Source organism: Canis lupus, chromosome 3 (assembly GCF_048164855.1).
Source record: "Canis lupus baileyi chromosome 3, mCanLup2.hap1, whole genome shotgun sequence".
Taxonomy (NCBI): domain Eukaryota; kingdom Metazoa; phylum Chordata; class Mammalia; order Carnivora; family Canidae; genus Canis; species Canis lupus.
Window position 1 is genome coordinate 72,898,593 of NC_132840.1, and position 20,300 is coordinate 72,918,892.

Consider the following 20,300-nt stretch of genomic DNA (forward strand, 5'->3'; position numbering starts at 1 on the left):
CCCAGACTTGTAAGGAAGGGAGACACGTGAAAGATGAATTGTGATGTATGGTACAGAGTGGCACGGGATAAGGAAGGGCAAAGGGAACATGTTGATCAGTGAACCCTGCAGGTCTTGGGAAGACTTCTCTGAGAGGAAGGAGCTGGGTGTTGAGTGGTGAATATCGTTTTGTCAAGTCAAAAACGGAATTCTAGGGAGAGGCTCCAGCACAAACGAGGGCCGAGGCACAAGGAGGTGTGTGGTGGGACTGAGAGGCGGTGGCTCCTCTGATGTGGCTGGAATGGTTGGTTAGGTGGGGAATGAGAGGACACAGCACCAGAGCCAGGTTGGAGTCAGACTGGATCTGTCCTTGAGTGAATGCCATGCCGAGGTGCAGCTATAGGCTGAGGGGAGCCTCTGGCAGAAAAGTTGTTCTGGGATCAAGCAGCCTGCCGTCCTCTTGCTGCGGCAGAGAGCAGATAGTGTTCATGGTCCGCTCTTTACCCTGGAAGGTATTGTAGGGAGGCGGAAGGACCCAGATTTAGGAAGCTCCGCAGGCGAGCTACAGGTTTTTGGAGGCCCAGAGTCAGAGACAAGAGTGGTTTCTCTGACAAAGTTCCCTTTCTTTTCCGTCCCAGTTCCCTGAAGGAGCAGCTGCAGAAAGCCACCGAGGAAGAGGAGAGTCAGATGAGGGAGGAGGAGAGCCAGAGGCTGTCCCAGCTCCGGGCCCAGGTGCAGTCCAGTGCGGAGGCAGATGAGGGCCGACTCAGGTGAGCACGCACTGTGAGCCAGCCGCCCCGTGGCGATGCCACTGGAGTGCACGGGTCTGTCCCATTCTGTCCGTCTGTCCATCAGGGCCGAGCAGGAGGCTTCCTTGCAGAAGCTGAGAGAAGAATTGGAGTCTCTCCAGAAGGCCGAGAGGGCCAGCTTGGAACAGAGGAGCAGACAGATGCTGGAGCAGCTCAAGGAAGAGATGGAGGCCTCGGAGAAGAGAGAGCAGGCTGCCTTGAACGCGGAGAAGGAGGCAGCTTTGCGGCAGCTCAGGGAGCAGCTGCAGGGGGAGAGGAAAGAAGTGAGCCAGCAGTGTGGGGCCTCCCGTCTGACATGCCCCTGGGCTAAGTGTGGAGGGGCTGGGTGCCAGGCTGTGTGGGGTGGGGGACCAGGCACAGAGGAGGTGTCTACATGGCTGGCACAGGAGATGGTAGACAGTGGGTGGGCCGACCGTCTGGGCCCACTGCTCTGCGTGGGCCTTGCTGTCCAGGGCAGGTGCTAGCCTGTCTGCATGGCACAGTGGAGGGTGTGGCAGGTGTCCAGGGCACTGACCAGGGCCAGCAGTGGCTGGGAGCTGTCAGTGGCAGGGAAGAGGTTGGAGGGGAAATGGCCTGTGGATTTGGGAAGCTTTTGCCACTGAAAGAACTTAGACCAGACCGGATGTCCTGCAAAAAAAGGTGCCCTGTCCCCATCCTGGGCCCTGAGGGGTAGCTACAATGACCTCTCATCTCTCTCCTGCTATAGAGAGATTGCACCCTTAGAGGGAAGTTTTCTCCTTTGCCTTTAAACCCTGTGCCTCCAATCCTGTTTCCTGACGGTCTGTCTCTAGATAAGAGGCGGAAGTAAGGAACAGGCCACATGGAGATTTTTCTCTGGGTAATGGTGAGCTTCAGTGCTTAGAGAAGGAGAGATTCCACAAGGTTGGGTAGGGCACCCAGGGGCTCAAACAGATGGCACTGGACCTCCAGCCCTCACAGCCTTGGGCCCTAGTCATGGGCATGAGTGTGACCTGGTACCCATGGCCTAGCCTAGGGGCAGGGGGATGGGTGCGGTGACCTGAGACTTATGAAATGCCCCTCCACTCTGGCCTCAACTTGTTCATTTGCTAGTTGCAGACTTTAGGGACTGAGTTATTCTGGGGGGACAAAGATGTGCCTGTGGTTTCCCTTGGCCCTTTAGTTGGGAGAGAGTCTACATGGTCTTCCTTCCCTAGGGGCCCATGCCCGGCCAGCTTTCCCTGCCCTGCATCCCTCACAGGCTCCTTGTTGTTCCTCAGGCGGTGGCAGCCCTGGAGAGGGAGCACAGAGCCGAGCTGGACCGGCTCTCTTCCTCGCTGGAGGCCAAGCACAGAGAGGTGAGAGGCAGCCAGCCCTGGCCTGTAAGGCGGGGCCCGCCATCCTGGTGTTTGAGTCTGAGCCTCAAGGCCCCTTCACTGCTACCAGGCAAAAGAGCTTGACCCCATGCCTGCCCCTGGGGCAGGAGCCTTCCTCCCCCTGCAGCCCCATGAGGGTGGGCACTGGGCCCCTGGGAGGTGAGCCTCCAAGGTGGCTCTGCAGCGCCGAGTCACATCCCCTGTGCTGGGGCCTCCTCAGGTTGTCTCCAGCCTCCAGAAGAAGATAGAGGAAGCTCAGCAGAAAGAGGAGACCCAGCTGCAGGAGAGTCTCAGTCGGGCAGAGCAGAGGGCTCAGCAGAAGGTTCACCAGGTCCTCCAGTATGAGCAAGAGGTAAATGCTGGTGGACTCTTGCAGCTTCCTGTATCCCTGTCCTGGGCACTCCATCCTAGCCCAGGGGTCCCTGCTTTGCTTTGCATGGCTCAGCTGGGGCTAGAACTTCTCGTTGCATTTTTATGCCTCCATTCCCTTGGGGCCAGGCGCTTCTCCATCCTGGCACCCCTGTGCATGAGTGGGGTGTGGTGTGCGTCTGTCACTTGTCATGCTCATGTGATGTGTGCGGGTGGGGGGGCACCAGGGCGGGTGTGTACTCTGCCTTCAGGGGCTGGTCCCCCCTTAGGCCGGTGTGTCACATCCCTGCCGCCTACCCTGCAGCTCAGTGGCCTCCTGCGGGAGAAGCGCCAGGAGGTGGAGAGGGAACACGAGAGGAAGCTGGACAAGATGAAGGAGGAGCACCAGCAGGTGGTGGCTGAAGCCAGAGAGCAGTACGAAGCTGAGGTGACTTGCCCCTTCCCCGGTGCACAAACGCACCCATCCCGCAGTCCCTGGCAGCTGACTGGCGCCTGGCAGTGATGCTGTCCCAATCACCTGCTTACTGCTGCAGCGGAGGAGTGTCTCCCCCATAGCAGGCAGGCTCCTTCCCTCCCCGAGCGGCGGCGGCTTACAGATACTGAGCTTGTACCCTGTGCCCACGTTCTTCTCAGCCCTGATGTTCACGAACTTGTTTAGTGCCCTCAGCACCCCGAGAAGGTGAGGGCTAGAGTGACCTCCAGCTTGAAAAGGAAACAGACCTAGCAGTGTGAGCCCCTTTCCCAAATGCACCAGGCTAGTAAGTCGAGGAGCTGAGATTCAAGCCCTGACGGTCTCCTTCCAAGGCCTTTAGCTTTAACCACCCAACACCATGCCATTGGGGTTAATCAGAATTCTAGGACACCAAGAAATAGCCTGGCAAGAGCCACACACTACTTAGAGCTGATCTGCCCATGTTCCCCCTTCACCCATAGGTGAAGGTCTACCCACGCACGTGTGGCTGGCTCCCACTGCAGGTGAACAGGGGTGGCGGTGGGGCCTGAGGTTGGCTTACAGCTGGGCCTCTGCCTGGGATTTCGAGGCTGCTGTTTCTGTAACTGGACCCCGTAACCCAACCTCTCCATATGGTCTTTCCCATGCAGAAATAGCTGACCCATGATAAAATGTAGTTCCCTTCCCAAACCGAATCTGACCTCGCTGAAGAGCAGTGATAATTTTTTAATGAGTGCTCTTCCCTGGAGGAAGGAAGCTGGACCCAGTAGACAGCAGGAGGGGCCGATCCCACAGGGGGTTTCTCATGGCATCCGACCAGTGCCTGTGTCAGTGGCAGAGAGGGGCGCAAGTTTTCTAGGGCCTAGAAAGCTCCTCTTCTCGAAGGGCTGGCCCTACGGAGCCGCTGGGGTCCCCTGCCTTACTGACCCGGAGCCACAGGCCTGAAGGCCTCTGCAGTTTCCCACCAGCGGCCTCCCCTTCTGGGCAGGAGAGGAAGCAGCGGACAGAACTCCTGGGCCACCTGACCAGGGAGCTGGAGCGCCTGCGAAAGTCACACGAGCGAGAATTGGAGGCTGTGAGGCAGACACAGGACAGGCAGCTTGAGGACTTGCGGCGTCGGCACCGGGAGCAGGTCAGGGCTCCGGGCGATCGGGGGGCCCAGGGAGGAGGAATGGACAGGTGTTGGGGGCCGGCAGCCGTGGCAGCAGCAGATTGGAGCCTTGATAGCTGCAGGTGTGGGGTGTCGCTCGCTGGCCATCCCCCAGCCAGGACACATGTGCTCCTTTGTTTTCTGGGCCAGGGAGCATCCCCCAGATTAGGGGAGCGCAGTCCCCCCGCCCTGCCCAGGGCCCTGGGGTTAGCACCTTTGCCTCTCTTTGCCCTGAGGGGAAGACACAAGGTGTGATACTTTCCAGGGAGCCTGCAAGGGCAAGTGGAAGAAGGCCTGAGCCTTGCATGGGGGTGTGTGGTATGGAAGGGTAGGGTGGGTAGGGTGGGTCAGGACCCCCGCCCCACCATGCCCTTAGCTGACGCCTTGCACTCTTTCCACACTTATATCTCTCGCGCTGCCTATTTCTGTGCAGGAAAGGAAACTCCAAGATTTGGAGGTGGAACTTGAAACCAGAACCAAAGATGTCAAGGCCAAATTGGCTCAGCTGGATCTCCAGGTGAGAGTGGACGTGGAGGGTGGGATCTCCAGGTGCCGTTGACCTGGAGTCGCAGCTCCCTAGGGGAGCACAGGTCCTCCTGCCCTTTAGACCCGGGGCGCCTGGAGATGGCCAAGGGCCCCACTTCTATCCCCCACCTGCCCACAGGAGGAGACTGCCCGAAGGGAGCAGCAGCAGCTCCTTGATGTGCAGAGGCAGGTTGCGCTGAAGAGCCAGGTGTGCCGGCCTCCCCTGTGCTATCTTTCCTCATTCCTGTCACCCTCCCTGCCCCTCTCCCCATAGCATCCCGCCTTTGGCTCACCTGATCTGCTGCGAGCACTAGGGTTCCCAACTACATTGGCGGTATCCCACGGGTAGCAGGGCCCTCTGGCTGGAGCCCAGCTGAGATCCCCAGGGGGTGGGGCTGTGGAGGGTAGGCAGAGCCTGCATGCTTCCTGACCTCGGCGCAGGGACTGCAGTGTCGTTGAGGTCCACCCTCTTTCCTCGGCTGTTCAGGCTTCCCTGTCCTACTTCCCGCCTTTGTCCCACATGTCTCCGGGTGCTTCTCTCCCACCAGGAGGCCACGGCCAACCATCAGCACTTGGATGAGGCAAAGAAGGAGCACACCCACCTGTTGGAGTCTAACCAACAGCTCCGGAAACTTCTTGATGAACTTCGGGCCCACAAATTGGAGCTGGAGTCCCAGGTAGATGCGCTGCAGACCCAGAGTCAGAGGCTGCAGAAGCAAGTCAGGTATGTGAGCACTTGGACTCTCCTGCTGCCTCCTGCCTGCTGTCTGACACACTCGGGTGGGCAGAGGTGGAACTAGGCAGAGGGGCCTTGCTGCATTTTGTAGGGAGTAAGGGGTAAGAGGCTGTGAACACCTAGGGGTCCCTGGTTCTACTGGTCATGCCTCAGCCCTGCCCCAGCGGCTTTGATGGATGTGAAGGGATGGAGGTGGGCCTGCTGTCTCCCTAAGACCAGGACTTGAAGGCCCCCCCACCCAGCAGTCATGACTGCTGCCTGCCCTGCTGCATCATATGACCCTGCCTCCCCCACCCCATCCCCCACTCCCATTTCCAATCACAGCGACCTGGAGGCTGAAGCCCAGAGGAAGCAGGACATACTGAAAGAGCTGGCAGCTAAGGAGAGTAACGCTTCTGCACAGTGTGAGCTGGATCTTCACATTGAGGACCTGAGGAAATCCTTTGGGATAGTGAGTTTTCTGTGCCTTGGAAGGGACAGCTTGGTGGGTCTGGGGCAGGGCTCTAGGAGGGGTCCCAGCTCTGCTTTATCTATGACCTTGACCTTAGCTTCCTGTCCTTAATATTCCCAGTCCTCCATCTCCGTCAATCAAAAAATACTGGTGAGTGAATAGCGCCCAGCAGCCCCCAGAGCCATTACCTGTTTAGGCCCCTGGTAGGAGCTTTGGGGGGTCCTTTGAACCTGCAGTGTATCTGATATTCAGTGGGTCTTTTCTACTGTATGTCCTTAGAACCAGACCAAAGAGGTATCCTCTATTCTCTCCCAGAGCAAGGAGGAGACCAACTTGTCCTTGGACAGGTGAGTTCTGATACCTTAGTTTGGATCCAGGTTCCATGGAGGGGTGAGTTCCCTTCAGGGTGAAGTGAAATGAGTTGACTGCGATCGCCAGTGGGGCTTGGTTTGGGGATGAGGACCTGAGGGACACAGAGAATTTCTTTGGCAAGCCAAGAAGGTGCCCGTTATGACCACTGATCCAGCATGCTGGGATCTGCTACCCTCTGGTTGAGGATCAGGCTGGTGGGAGTGTGTGGCCCTCTGTCTGGAAGCCCTTTAGAGGCAGGGTGGGAGGACTGTGCAGGGTGCCGCGCAGTAGAGTGTGAACACCAGCAATATTCAGCCCAGCATCGTTGTGTGTGCTCAGGATGGGCCTCGGTCAGGGCAGCGCTCAGGGGACCCACAGCAGGAGGTTCTCAGAGTGTCTTTTCCCTTCCCACCCCTCCTGCCCTGGCCACCCACAGTGTCCGACACTACCTCTCTGCTGAGGGCATAGCGCTCCGTAGTGCCAAGGAGTTCCTGGTGCAGCAGACACACTCCATGCAGAGGCGGCAGACGGCCCTGAAGGCCGCCCAGGAGCACTGGCGCCAGGAGCTGGCCAGTGCTCAGGAGGCCACCCAGGATCCCCCAAGCGCCAAGGCCCTGGAAGATGTGCGCAAGGACCTGGAGGAGGTCAGGAGCCTGGAGGAGAGCCTGCCTCCCTCACGGTGGGGGGACCTGGGGGATGCTGGGCAGGTGACGCGGGTTATCTGTGTCCGTGAGGATGAAAGTGCCTTACGAGTCAGGCACAGGTGCAGAGCGCTTTCTTCAGCGCTTGATCATTTGATCCTCATGATAACCACGGATGATGTACAAGGCAGGGGTGTTACTCTGGCTTTCTAGGAGAGAAGTACAAGGGAGGATTTAAAAATTTCCCATCCAGTGTTTTGCATGTCCTTTCCATCACACTGAAGACTTGGTTCATAAGTGAATCCTCTGAGCACACTGGGCGCCAGGCTGACATGCTTTTCTGATCACCTGATTTCCAGTGAAAAGGCAGAGACCTAGTGCTGCCTTCTGAGGGTCTTGGTGGAGCCTGCTCCCTTAGAATTCTGTTGGCGCTCAGAGCTGGCACAGGGGAGGCTTCCCAGAGGCATCGGCCTGCCACCCTCAGGCCCTCCCTGCTTTGCTGAATGCTGAGAGTGCAGGGAGCAGGAGCACTGACATGATAACCCTGCACTGAGAGCAACCCTTGGAGAGTGTTAGGTACAGGCCCGGGCGGAGCATCTCTCTACCTCCTCTAATCCTTACGACCCTAGAAGACTAGTATTTCTTTTCTGCAGATGACAGTCTAGACTGAGAGGTCATTTGCACAGACTCACCTGGCTAATGACATGCAGCGCTGGGGCTCCAGGATCTGTGCTTAGCACCCCCCCTCCCATCTCTCTGGCTGCAGGAGACCAGGCATCTGGACGAGATGAGGTCAGCCATGCAGAAAGGCCACGACCTGCTGAGGAAGAAGGAGGAGAAGCTCATTCAGCTGGAGTCCTCTCTTCAGGAAGAGGTGCGACGTGGTGGCTCCGGCCCCCCGCTTCTATTCCTGGGATGCAGTTGGGTTCTTTGGTCCCATGGAGTGGGGAGCTGGGCCTCTGGGGCTCCTGGGCTGGTGATGTGGCAGTGGCTTTGGCCTTGAAGTTTCTGACTACATCTGTGGGTTTGCATATCTGTGCGGAGTGGTTGAGCAGACCTGGAGCCTCTTGCTGTGGGTTCTTGAGAGGCGCTGGCCCCTGCCTGGCCCCTGAGGAGAGCTGTGCCTGGGGGGTTTGGAATGGACAGACCTAGGCTTCCCTGGGGCCTTGTCCCCTGATGCCGGAGGTGTGGGTGTGGTTGGAGGAAAGCCCAGGTGGAGAGACCCTGCAGCGGGGAAGGGGCCCTGGTTCTGGGGCCCTGCTGCCTGTGTTTTGGGCCTATGGTGCCCCCTAGCCCTGCCTCCCTTCCCCCATGCCGTAAGGCAGCCAGTATGGTGTCCCTCTTCCTGAACTTTGGGTCCCAGAGAGTGCCCACCCATTGCAAGGACTGCGGGGAGAACGCACTGGGCAGGCACCAGTACTGACTGCTGCTTGTACCCCTCAGGCTTCAGAAGAGGACATTCTGAGAGGAGCCCCCACCAAGAAGGTGGTGACTTTTGACCTCAGCGACATGGAAGACATGAGTAGCACCAGCTCTGAGGCCTGCTCCCTGCCTCACAGTGAGTGTCAGTGGCTGCAGGGGGTGGGCCACAGTACCCACCGAGAGGGAGGAGTGTGGGGAGGGGCAGCCCCCCTTCTTCAGCCCTGCATGGGTACGCCTCTGGGAGCCAGCATCTGGAGCAGGTACTCAGTAATGCTCGGAAGGAGTGACCCAGCACACAGGGACCACATGAATGTGCACAGACCTTCCAGTGCCTTCTGGGACATGTTCTCCCTCTGCCGCTCTGGTCTGCAGAGGACGTCTCCTCCTCCTTCCTTGCTGCTCTCTGGAGAGGCTTTTTCCCTGGGCCAGCTTCTGGTCTGTGCTATCTGGAATTCAGAAGCCCTGCCATCCCTGTGACTTCCGTCAGCTGAGGGGCTGTGGTCCTGCAGACCAGGGAGGGGCAACCAGTAGGGTGCCCGGGGCCCTGAAGCCTAGTCCTTTCCTTTCAGTCAACCTGACCACCAGTGCCACCTTCCCCAACGAGTTCCACTATTTGAGCAATTCCCTGCATCAGATCAGCAGCCAACTGAATGGTGTCCTCAGCATGCTGGGCAGTCTCAACCCGCAGCTGCCACCACCGCTCTTCACTGCTACACCGGTGCACACCCTGGCCCGGGACCCCAGGAGTGCCCCCACGCCCACCTGCCCCTCCCTGGCCCGGGTCTCAGCCTCACCGCTGGGTAGGCCTACATCCACCCAGTGGGCCTGGGACCCCAGGTTGGGCCCCAGGCTCTCCTCCTCTGTGACTCAGACAGTGGACGACTTCCTGGTGGAGAAGTGGCGCAAGTATTTTCCAAGTAAGCCTCCCTCTTATTGCCCCTGGCTTGGGCAAGGTCCATCCCATTATGGGAAGACGACTTGCTGGTTTCCCTGTAACCATGGGCTCCGTGGGTCTACAGTTTACCTGGAGCTTGGGCTGATTGGAGCCTTTCTGATGTGATCCAGAGCTTAGCAGAACCTGAAAGGTCATCCCTGTCATCACTACCATCTTGTGCTTTGTGTGAGGGGCCAGGCATGAGTCCTTCTAATAAGCCTCTGAGGTAGTGACATTTATCCCCACCCTACAGACGAGAAAACTGACTCAGAGAGGTTAAGAGATATGCCCCAGGGTTTCCAGAGAATAAGTAACACACTGGGTTCTGAGCTCCCTGTCTCCGTGACTTCAAGATTCTGCTTATAACCCCTCGGCCATATAGCTTTGCCCTGCCTCTGGGCGAGAAGGCCTCACCTGGTCTCTTAAGTCCTGCTGAAGAATGCAAAAAGCCATAAAAACATAGTTATTTGGGGGGAAAATTTACATATCTTTTTTGTGAATCCTAAAAGAAAAGTAGCTTCAATTTTAGAAGTAAATAGGACAAATTCCTGTCTCTCATTTGTGTCTCACATCCAACCACTGAAACATTCCCTGTTGCTGGTATCTCCGGGAGGTGGGAGGGGCGCAGATGGGTTTGGGCTGGCTTCCACCGCCCGTTTCTGGACAATTGCCTCCCACTTTTCCAGCTGGAGTTCCACTCCTCAGCAGCAACCCTGCCCCACTGGAGAACAGGCTGGGTTATGTGTCTGCCAGGTAAGCCTCACTGTGGGCTCAGGGTGGGAACCACACAGCCCTGTCACTTTCCTGCACCTCCCTGGACAGGTGGCACCTCCCAGGGGAGAACTCTGGTCACGTTGCCCAGAGAGCTGGGATAGGCTCCCTGGCCACAAAGTTGCCTGGGTCTGAGGTGCCTCTGTGATCAAAACCCAGTCCACCGCGACCCCAGTGGCAGCTGGTCTCACCTGGCCTACCTGTATGGGGAAGGTGCCTGGTAGCACCTGCAGGGAGAGATGGACCCCTCCTGCCCTTGAGCATGGCTTTTGTCTTTGCCATTAAGCTCATTGTCTGCTTTGTAGGTTCCCTTCTTCTCCAGGTCCTGCTGAGCAACATCTGGAGTGAGAGGGGCACCCTGTGGGAGAGACAGATGGGCAATTATTTAAACCTGTTATTAATTTCCCATTCATCTTCTTCCTTGCCATATTATCCCCTGCCTACCCCCACTCCCTCACAGGCCCCCTGCCATAAGCACCCCCACTTACCCTTTGACCCACTGGGGAGCTGATGCTAGGCAGGTATTTGAGTCAACAGAGGGGAAAGCTTTCGCTAATCGGCTGGGCTGGGACCAGGCAGATGTGGGAGGGCTGATGCCAGGAGTGTCCACCCAAGGGAGGGGCAGAGGGGTCCACCACCTTGTCCTTGGGGAACAGATGCCCATCCTTCCAGAAGAGCATTCCTGCCAGTAAAGGAAGCTTTGAGTTGCTGAAGCAACCCCTCACAGCCCCTGGCTGGTGTGCATAGAGGAGGAGGGAGATGTACCGGCCTGTGGCCCACATCGCACGGCCCCTTCCAGTTCTTTCACCTCCTTTCCAGTGAGCAGCTGCACCTCCTGCAGCGGTCCCAGGCCCACGGCCCCGGGGTGGGCAGCCCTGACTTTCAGAGCATGATTGAGGCCAACCGCAAGTGGCTAGAACATTACAGGAATGACCCCAAGCTGTATCCTTTGACTGCTGCTCCCCAGACCGTGGGCCCTTCCTGCGGTCAGTGCTGGGATGGCTGAGTTGGGCTTCGGGGCTTGTGTTTGTACCCCGGGTGGGTCCAAGGAGGACCGCGTGTGGCCTTTGGCCCCTCCCTGGATGTGCTTAGTGGACTCCACTGCAGAGATTTCCTTCACTTAATGGCCAGACAGCTGTTCTCTTCAGTGCCCAAGCCAGCGGCTGGCTCCAGACTCCTGCAGCTGGGCCTGGATGAGCACAACACACTGAAGGTGTATCACTACTAGGGCCCCCACCTCTCCCGCGCCCAGACCAAGTGCCTGAGGAGCTGCCTGCGCTCTGTTCCTTCTGAGCGAGCGTTCTCCTGCCCCGGGTGCCCTATTTGCTGCCTGCCCCAGTCAGAGGAACCATGGAGGCCAGGGCTGGGTGGAAAGGATGGTGCCACTGAACACTGTAAGCTGCCCCTCTGAGCCCACATGTATCACGCTGAAGAATGTGGACTTCTGGGAACTCCCACCTGGATGAGGCAGCATTGACATGGGGTGATGGAGACCCGGGAGCCTTCAGGAGGGAGGACATGGTATTAGGAGTTGCCTCCCAAGGCCAAGGGCCTCCCGTTGGAGCGGAGTCGATCCCCTGGACCTGCAGGGGGCTCCATGCTTAGTGCTCCCTGCAGTGATATGCATATGGTCCTTAATTCAGTAGAACAAAGCCCCCCAGCATGTCTGTACCCTGGGGGACCAGGCTTTAATACCTCAGCCTCAGACAGACCCTTTTCTTTCTTTTTTCAAGTCTCCTTACTGAGCATTCTATCTCAGGATTGGGCCCAGAGCTCATACAGAGGTTGCTGGTAGTTGGCCCCCAGAAGCTCTGCTGCCTCTCCTCCCTCTGCTGACTCTGTGCTTTCCTCAGGGGCACCCCCTTCCCTTCCCTCGGGCTCCTCCCTGGAGCCTCCTCCCGACCCCCAAGTCTCAGGTTGCAAGCATACAACTTTCAAGAAGCCAACAAGCCCTAGGAAAACCCTGGGATGGCTTTGGGTCCTCATCTTGGTTTTGTCTTTCTGGGCTGCCACGGAGAGAGGGGGGGTTCTTGTTTCCACCCCTCTAGCATCCGTCCTCAGAGCTGGTAGGCCAGTTCTGAAGGCAGCACCTGGCACTGGCAGTGGGGATCTTGTGCCAGGTCGAGCCGCTGCCATTCTGGCACGGCTCCCCGCGGTCCCGCTTCCCATCAGAGGGCTCCTCGAGGGGCTGCAGGCCATGTTCTCGGACATCTGTCCCATTGTTTAGATAAAATGTCCCCGTATTTGTCTCAAAAGCTATGGGTTGCCCTCGCCTCTCCACTGCATACAAACCAAGTCTCTGCCAGCCTCTCATTCAGTTCTTTTTCTGGGACTAAGAAACTTTTTACCTCCCTCCCCCTCCACCCCCACCCCTTAGGCATCAGTCTACCATAGAGAAAAAAGTCCATTTTGTTATTTGGCTCATTCTGTGTGCTTCGGGGCTAGCTCATGTGTTACAACCAACTCTGGTGACAATCCTGTGTTTTCTACAGCAATTAAATCCCTGCAGGTCCATTTGCCACAAGGCAGCCGTGTGAATGTGTCTCCTCCTCTTTGAAGGCCCTGGCCTCCTTCCTCTTAAGAATAAAGGAAGGAAAAATTAACATTCTCAGACCCCTTCCTAGGTGGTCTAATCTACTCACAACAAGCCTGTAATACAGGTGTGGGGAGGAAAACCCAGGGGCTCAGAGACCTGCAGGTCCCGAAGGAAGTAGCCTAGTTTCTGCCACATGAGAGCCCTTGGCCTCTCATCTGTGCCCTCAGAGCTGCCTGTCCCTGCTGCGTGGAAACCTCAGGAAGCACTGATATTCTTCATTCCCCGCCCCACTCTGCCACCTACCAGCTGGAGACTCACTGTGCCATCTCCCAGAGACTACTCGGCATCGTTTTCTGCATGTACACAAATGAAAGCCAAGCCCCCTAAGCCCTAAGCTGGCAAAGTTAGGTGGGTTTTGTTTTCTGCTCCAGTGGTGTGAGCAGCCAACATAGTTTTGGATTTATAGCAACAGAATTGTTAGGAGAACCAACCCAGGTGGCTGTGTTTCACAGATTTGCATGAGAAAACCACTTCAAACATACAGCTTAATGGAGCCTCCTCTGTGTCCCAGTGTCCTACCTGCTCTGATGAAGGGAGGGAGGAGAGATGCTAACATTGGTCAAACCTTCTGTGTGCAGGTACATTTCAAATATTACCTAATTTAACCCACTTAACCTGTGAAGTTGGTATGTTTTATAGATGGGGAGCTTCAGGCTCAGAGAGATTAAATGACCACAGCTCAGGGCCACCCAAGATTTGAACCTAGATCTACACATCTCCAAAAGCCGAGTTATACTGAGCCTGCTCCCCTATGTCAGCACCTTCTGTCCTAATCACACAATAGTCCTGGCCCACTTGGTCTGAAGAGCTGGGTCCCAGAGAGGGAGGGCCTTCTAGCTGGGTGAGCAACCCCCCCTTCCCCGCCACTGCCCCAGGTTCAAGCTTTACAAGGCAGATTTGTAAAACTAAAGACTAAACGGTCCCGTCTCTCCCCTTTGAGATGATAGAGTCTAGCTGGGGAGTCTAGACTCATAGCCCTTTGTAGCTGAAGGGAACCTTGCAGATGACTGGTCCCCTCATGTTTGCAGTGGCAGAAATGGCCTAGAGAGATTATGAGAGTTAACCAAAGTTACAGTCAGGGTGTGGAAGAAGCGGGACCAGAACTGAGGAGCTCTGACACCCAGCCAGGGGTTTCAGGAAAGAGTGTTTTTAAAAAGATACTTACTTTGAACAGGCTACATGTATCATTTGAGTACTGAGCCATGTGAACAAAAGTCTATCCGTCCTTGGGCCAGTCTTCTCTTCGAAGGTTCCTTCTGGAGATTTTATGCAAATACAAGAAAAGAAAGGGCGGTTTTCTGATTATCTTCCCTTTTACTGGTCTAACCTAGGATCAGACAGTCTCCCAAAGCTCTTCTGTGAGATGTTCATTGAGTATTTTCAGAAAGGTACAAAGTTGTCAATGGCAGCCCCCACCCCCACCGCCATGAAGACTTCCACACAAAATGGCAGCTTGGGGAGGGGGAGATAATCTTGGCCGTAGGACACCTGGGTCTACCTTTGGCTCTGACACCTGCAAGCTCTGTGACCTGAACAAGTCCTTTCCAGGCCTGTGCCCCCCCCACCTCCCCCCCCAGCCCTGCCAGTTAAAATCTCAAAGCCTAAACCCTATTCCAGGAATGAAGCAGGGCGGCTGCCTTGGGTGGAACGTTGCTCTAACCCAGAGGGAGGCTGGAAAGTCTCCAGTGGTCTAAATTAGACTCTGGTGGGGGAGGGTGACTGGTGGGGTTTCCAATCCCACCACCAGCTTTTTGCAGGTTAGGTGAGGGGATGATGATTAAAAAATGGATCCCCTGACATCACCAGTGTCCTGGATAGAATGGGAAAGTCTTTTCCTCCTTTCTTCTCACATCTCCTGCCTTGCTGATTGAATCTGCCGTCTCTAGCAGATACGTTCCACAGAGGGCCCAGCGAAGGGCAGAAGAGCACTGTTTGCATGATGGAGGGGAGGGATGCCTGCCCTTGGGAGCTAGGGAACAGAGGGACAGTGGGATGAGTTCCACTCACATTTAAAAGCAAAGGGGACGTGAGTCAAGCAAGAGTTCCCACTTTATCCTCTCTGTGCCTCAATCTTCATATCTGTGAAATGGGGTGACTTATCCCATAAAGTGGTTGGGAGGATTAAAGAAGTTAATCCATATAAAGTCCTCAAAACAATGTTCAACACATAGTAAGGGCAGGGACACCACCAAGGTAGCAACAGAGGCCATTCCTGACCACTCCCCTTCATAAGAATACTAGCAGCTATCCACGGATGAGACACGACGGAGAGAATCCTAGAACCTGGGGTGAGGCTGAAGCATGCCTTGCAGAGACTAGACAGAGAAGAGAAGGGGCTACAAGCCCACTTTGCTGCCCCTCCCCCACACTGAGAGTTCCCCTGAACCTGCAGTTCCTCCAAGAAAGAGGAGTTTAGGTGAGACATCCAGTTCCTCCAGCACTGTGGGTCACTTTGTCGGAGCCCCTACTATGGTTTCACCCCATGGGGATTGCAGGGGAATCTGTGACATCAATGGGGAAGGACTTCCAGCAAACAGCACATGGATCTTGGCCAACCAGGTTCATACTTGTAGGGCCCAGGTAGTAATCCCAACCAGTGGCTTTACTTACCGGCAAAATCAGGTTAGTGGTACAGTCTGACCAGGCAAGCTGTGGGTCTGCTTGATTCAGGTCTTCCTCCTCAGGCTCTGTAGCAGAAGCCTCCCCCATGCCTGGGCAGAAGAGCTGGGTGATAGCCACACCAGCTGTGGGGTGTGGCTCCCAACCCCTCCTGACCAGAAAGCCCGTTTGGGAAAATTTGAGAGTTGCCTGAAGGAGGCTTCTCCAAGTCCCACCGAGGCAGGATAACTGAATCATGGCTACACTCACTATGGAACATGGTCCTTGGCCCCATCTGATAGGAAAGGCTGCTAAGAACACCTGGAATCTTCGCATAACCCAGCAACACTTGAGCTGAGAGGGAAGTGTGCAGAACTGACCACCCCTAGAGCAAAGCTAGTGGCCCTGTTTGGTCAGGGAAGTTGGGCATGGGTCAGCTTGAGTCAGGACCACAAAGAACCTTAATAGCCTTGGAGCTGCTTTTCCCACTGCACCTCAGCAGGGAAACTAAGTTCATAGTCCCACTTATAGCTGAATATGGCTTTAGCCCACCTGACTAAGGAGCTTTACCAGAGCACAGAGGAAGCTGCATGGTCCACCCAACAGCCCTATTTACAATGGCATTTGAACAGAGCATAGCCCTTGGCTTTCCTGTCTGCAGAGCAAAATTGGTGGCCTCATCCGACCAAGATATTCAATGCACACTCTTGCCTGATTTGGGTCCCCAAACTGTGAACCATGACCCTGGGTTCTGTCCTGCTGCCCCACCAGGGCAGGGAAGCTAATGCATAGCTTCACCTGCTGCTAAATATAGCACTTGGTCCCTAGGAAGCCTGACCAGAGAATTTAGGTAACCATGGAACTCAACCTACAGCTTCATTTGGAAGCAAGCCAGCAGTCTTATCCAGCTGTTTTCAGCCAGTGCTATCCCCCAACCCCCATGATCTCTGAGCTTAAACAGTTGCCTTGTCCAAAAATAGACCCTACTAGCAAGCTTCACCTGCCTAAGGCATTATCAGAAGACTTGTCCAGAAGCCCAAGCTTAGCTGACTGGTGAAATACTGTCTCTGCCAAAGCAAACCTGCAAAGCCTGGAAGAGAAGACCACTTAGTCAAATGCAGATACCAACATAAGGAGTAAAGGATTATGAAAAAAAAATCAGACAAATGTGATACAACAAAAGGAAACAAAGCTTAATAAGTTACTTTAAAGAAATGTAATCTAGGAACAGTCAGAAAATTCAGAAGAATCCTTTTAAGGATCCACAAATGAACACACAACTAAATAAAATTAGGAAAACTATTCATGAACAAAAGAAGTTCAACAAAGAAACAGAAACCATCAAAAAGCCCAAACAAATCTTAGGGCTGAAAAAATACAATAACCATATTGAAGAATTCAGCCAAAGCTGCAAAAATAGACCCAACCAGGCAGAAGAATCAGCGACCTGGAAGATAGGACATTTGAAATTATCCAGTCAGGGGAGCAGAAAGAAAAAAGACTGAAGAAAGCCAGTGGAGTTTAGAGGATACAATGAAAGGAAATGATATTCATTATGGGAATTCCAGAGGAAGAAAAAAAAGGACAGAAAATATATTTAAAGCAATAATAGCTGAAAAGTTCCTAAACCTGGGGAAATAGACATTCAGCTCTAAGAGACCCAAAGGACCCCAAATAGGAACTGAAATAGGGCTACACTGAGACACATTAAATTATTAAAAGCTAAACACAGAATTTTATTCATTTTTAAAGATTTATTTATTTAAGAGAGTGAGAGAGTGTGCGCACATGCATATGTGCTCCTGTACCATGCAGCTTCCTCCTGTAAGGGGAGGGGCGGAGGGGGAGAGAGAATCCTAAGCAGATTCCCTGCCAAGTGCAGAGCCCAACCTGAGATCATTACCTGAGTCAAAACCAAGAGTCAGGTGCTCAGTTGACTGGGCCACCCAGGTGCCTGTAAACACAGAATTTTAAAAGCAGCAAGAGAAAAGTATACACAAGTGACCCTCCATAGGACTTTTTGTCAGACTGCTCAACAGAAAACTTTTAGGCCAGAAGAGAACAGGGTGCATATTTAAAATATTGAAAGGAAAAAACTGTCAACCAAAAATATTATACCCAGTGAAGCTGTTCTTACAAATGAAATAGGGATAAAGACTCATCACCAATAGACATGCCTTACAAGAAATAATGGAGTTCTCTGAGTGGACATAAAAGGACACTAATTAACATAAAAACATAAACCAGTGTAAAATCCAGTGATAATGGTATATATAAAATTAGATTCTGTAATACGATAAAGATGGTGAATAATTCACTTACAACCAAGGTTTAAAAGTTGCCAACAGAGTTCTGGTCTAGGACAGCAATGTTGGAAGACCTTGAATTCACTTCCTCCATGGACACACCCAATCTATGCCTATTTATAAAGCAATTCCTTTCAAAGAATGATGGAGTGATAGAACAGCTTCTGCACAACAAAAGATAGACCATATAGAGAATGGCGAGAGAGAGAGAGAGAGAGAGAGAGAGAGAGTTAGAGTTACAAAGGGAGCCCCCATGCCCTATGTTGTGAACTGCAATGAGGAGGGATAGGTTGAATGACCTAGAGCAGATTCGTCTGCCCTGGGGCACAAGAAAAAAGCCACAGTTTAAAAGAGCAACTAGAATAAAGGAATCACCCCTGGGACCTTGCCAAATGGCTGAGAAGCTATTGAAGCTCTCTCTGGGAGGGAGGGGGTGGCTTATGAACACCACTGTCTGCGTTCCCTCTCAGTCTTGATAGCATGAACAGGAGCAAGATCTGGGCACCCTAGCTGGCCTACCACCTCAGCAAGCACCAGGGCTCTCGCCTGCACCAGCTCCAGCCATCCCACCAAGGTGGCCCCAGTGCAGCACACACCAGGACACCTCTAGTCAGTGTTCACTATAGCTCTAGTCATTGCACCTAGGTTATATAGACACAAAGCACCCCAGAACACTCCAGGCCTATACCATTTTGGCTCCATTTTCCCTGTCATGTTATGTCCTGTGCTGAGCACTTTGGGACATCCTGCCTTGCACCTATTTTAGCTTCAGCTGTCCTCCCAGGGTCTCCTCTATGCATAGCGCCCAGGACCTCCCTGGCCTATACCTACTCCAACTACTTCAGATGTCCTGTCAGAGCTTTTCTTGCACAGACAGCCTTGGGACTCCCCCAGCCTATGCCCACTTCAGCTTTGGACATCCCATTAGTGGAGTCCCAGAACAAGTGCCCAGGATTCTCAAGCTGTACCAGCCACAGTTCCAGCCAACCAAAGTCACTATGTGCAGTATACACAGGGATGACCATACAACAAGACCATTCAAGTTTAGGAGAAGTGGCTATTCCACCTAATTCAGAAAGAAGAACAGAAAAGCAAAATGAGGGGACAGGAATATGTTCCACATGAAAGATTAAGACAAAACCTTGGGGGGAAAAAAAACCCTAAATGAAACAGAGGTAAGCAATATGATTGATAAAGAGTTTAAAGTAATGATCATAAAGATGCATATCAGATTGGAGAGAAGAGTGAAATAACTCTGTGAGACCTACGACAATGAGACAGGCAGTATAAAGAACCAATCAGAATTGAAAAATACAATCACAAATAAAAAGTACACCAGGCAGAATCAACATTAGATTAGTGGGGGCACAAGGATGGATCAGTGATCTGGAAGACAGGATAGTGGAAAGCACCCAAGCTGAACAGCACAAAGAAAAAAAATGAGGATAGGTTAAGGGATGTCTTGGACAGCAACAAGTAAACAAACACTTTCTCTATTAGGGTCCCAGAAAAAGAAAGGGGCAGAAAACTTATTTGAAGAAATAATAGATGAAAAATTCCCTAACCTGGGGAAGGAAAGAGACATCTCCCTTGTTCTGAAGGAACTATGGAAAAACATAGTTCCAGACAAGAAAAACCCAAGGAGATTCAGTGCATGATATATAATAATTAAAATGTAAAAGGTTAAAGAAGAAAAAATTTAAAAGCAAAAGAGAAGCAACAACTTACATGTAAGGGAAACCCCATAAGGCTATCAGCTGGGGTTTATAGCAGAAAGTTTGCAGACCAGAAGGGAGTAGCATGATATTTCAAAGTGCTGAAAGGAAAAAAACCTAAAACCAAGAATACACTTAGCAAGGCTGTCATTTAGAATTGAAGGAGAGAGAGTTTACCAGATAAAAGTTAAAGGAGTTCATCATCACTAAACTGGACTTGCAAGAAATGTTAAAGGGACTTTAAGTGGAAAAGAAAAGGCCATACTTAGAAAAAAATCATGAATAAAAAGATATAAAATATGACAATAAATGCATAAAATATGGAGGGATTGAATAAAGTTTTTTTTTTAAGAATGTGTTCAAACTTAAGTGACCATCAACTTAATGCAGACTGCTATAAACTTAGGATGTTATATATGCATGTCATGGTAACCACAATCCAAAAAGTATAGTAAAAAAGAAAGAGAAAGGAATTCAAGCATAACACCAAAGAAAATAATCACAAGGAGAGAGAGAGCAAGAAGAAAGGAACAGAGAAAAACTGCAAAAACAAGAAGCAGTTAACAAGATGACAATAAGTACCTACATATCAATAATTACTTTATTTCTTTTATTTATTTATGATAGTCACAGAGAGAGAGAGAGAGAGAGAGGGGCAGAGACACAGGCAGAGGGAGAAGCAGGCTCCATGCAACGGGAGCCCAACGTGGGATTCGATCCCGGGTCTCCAGGATTGCGCCCTGGGTCAAAGGCAGGCACCAAACTGCTGCGCCACCCAGGGATCCCTCAATAATTACTTTAAATGTAAATGGTCCAAGTGTTCCAATAAAAAGACATAGGGTGGCAGAATGGATTTAAAAAGTCATTTTATATATATGTATACACACACACACACACACACACTGAAAGCAAAAGTATGGAAAAAGATATTCCATGCAAATGGAAATGAGGGAAAAAAATAAAGCTGGGTAGCATTCTTATATCAGACAAAATAGTCTTTAAAACAAAGACTGTAATGAGAGACACAGAAGGGCACTGCATAAAGAGAAAGGGTCAGTCCAACAAGATATTAAAATTGTAAACATGTATATACCCCAAATTGGAGTACCTAAATACATAAAATAAATGTTCATAGACAAAAAGGGAGAAATTGACACTAATA

At 52.7% G+C, this 20,300-nt stretch overlaps 1 protein-coding gene across 12 annotated transcripts in view; it reads left to right on the top strand.

The window, feature by feature from the left end:
- The window catches only part of CEP164 (centrosomal protein 164), a 63,382-nt gene extending 50,933 nt beyond the window's left edge, over window positions 1-12,449 (top strand). For all 12 annotated transcript variants that reach the window (XM_072822177.1, XM_072822181.1, XM_072822183.1 and 9 more), the window contains 18 exons: window positions 618-749; window positions 835-1,051; window positions 2,027-2,104; window positions 2,343-2,474; window positions 2,796-2,918; window positions 3,931-4,074; window positions 4,526-4,609; window positions 4,757-4,825; window positions 5,166-5,341; window positions 5,678-5,804; window positions 6,084-6,151; window positions 6,592-6,799; window positions 7,563-7,670; window positions 8,240-8,354; window positions 8,788-9,135; window positions 9,839-9,905; window positions 10,743-10,865; window positions 11,055-12,449. In XM_072822177.1, coding sequence (XP_072678278.1) covers window positions 618-749; window positions 835-1,051; window positions 2,027-2,104; window positions 2,343-2,474; window positions 2,796-2,918; window positions 3,931-4,074; window positions 4,526-4,609; window positions 4,757-4,825; window positions 5,166-5,341; window positions 5,678-5,804; window positions 6,084-6,151; window positions 6,592-6,799; window positions 7,563-7,670; window positions 8,240-8,354; window positions 8,788-9,135; window positions 9,839-9,905; window positions 10,743-10,865; window positions 11,055-11,151 — 2,416 coding nt within the window. In that variant the 3' untranslated portion in view covers window positions 11,152-12,449. The remainder of the gene's footprint in view (window positions 1-617; window positions 750-834; window positions 1,052-2,026; window positions 2,105-2,342; window positions 2,475-2,795; window positions 2,919-3,930; window positions 4,075-4,525; window positions 4,610-4,756; window positions 4,826-5,165; window positions 5,342-5,677; window positions 5,805-6,083; window positions 6,152-6,591; window positions 6,800-7,562; window positions 7,671-8,239; window positions 8,355-8,787; window positions 9,136-9,838; window positions 9,906-10,742; window positions 10,866-11,054) is intronic.
- The last annotated feature ends 7,851 nt before the right edge of the window (window positions 12,450-20,300 follow it).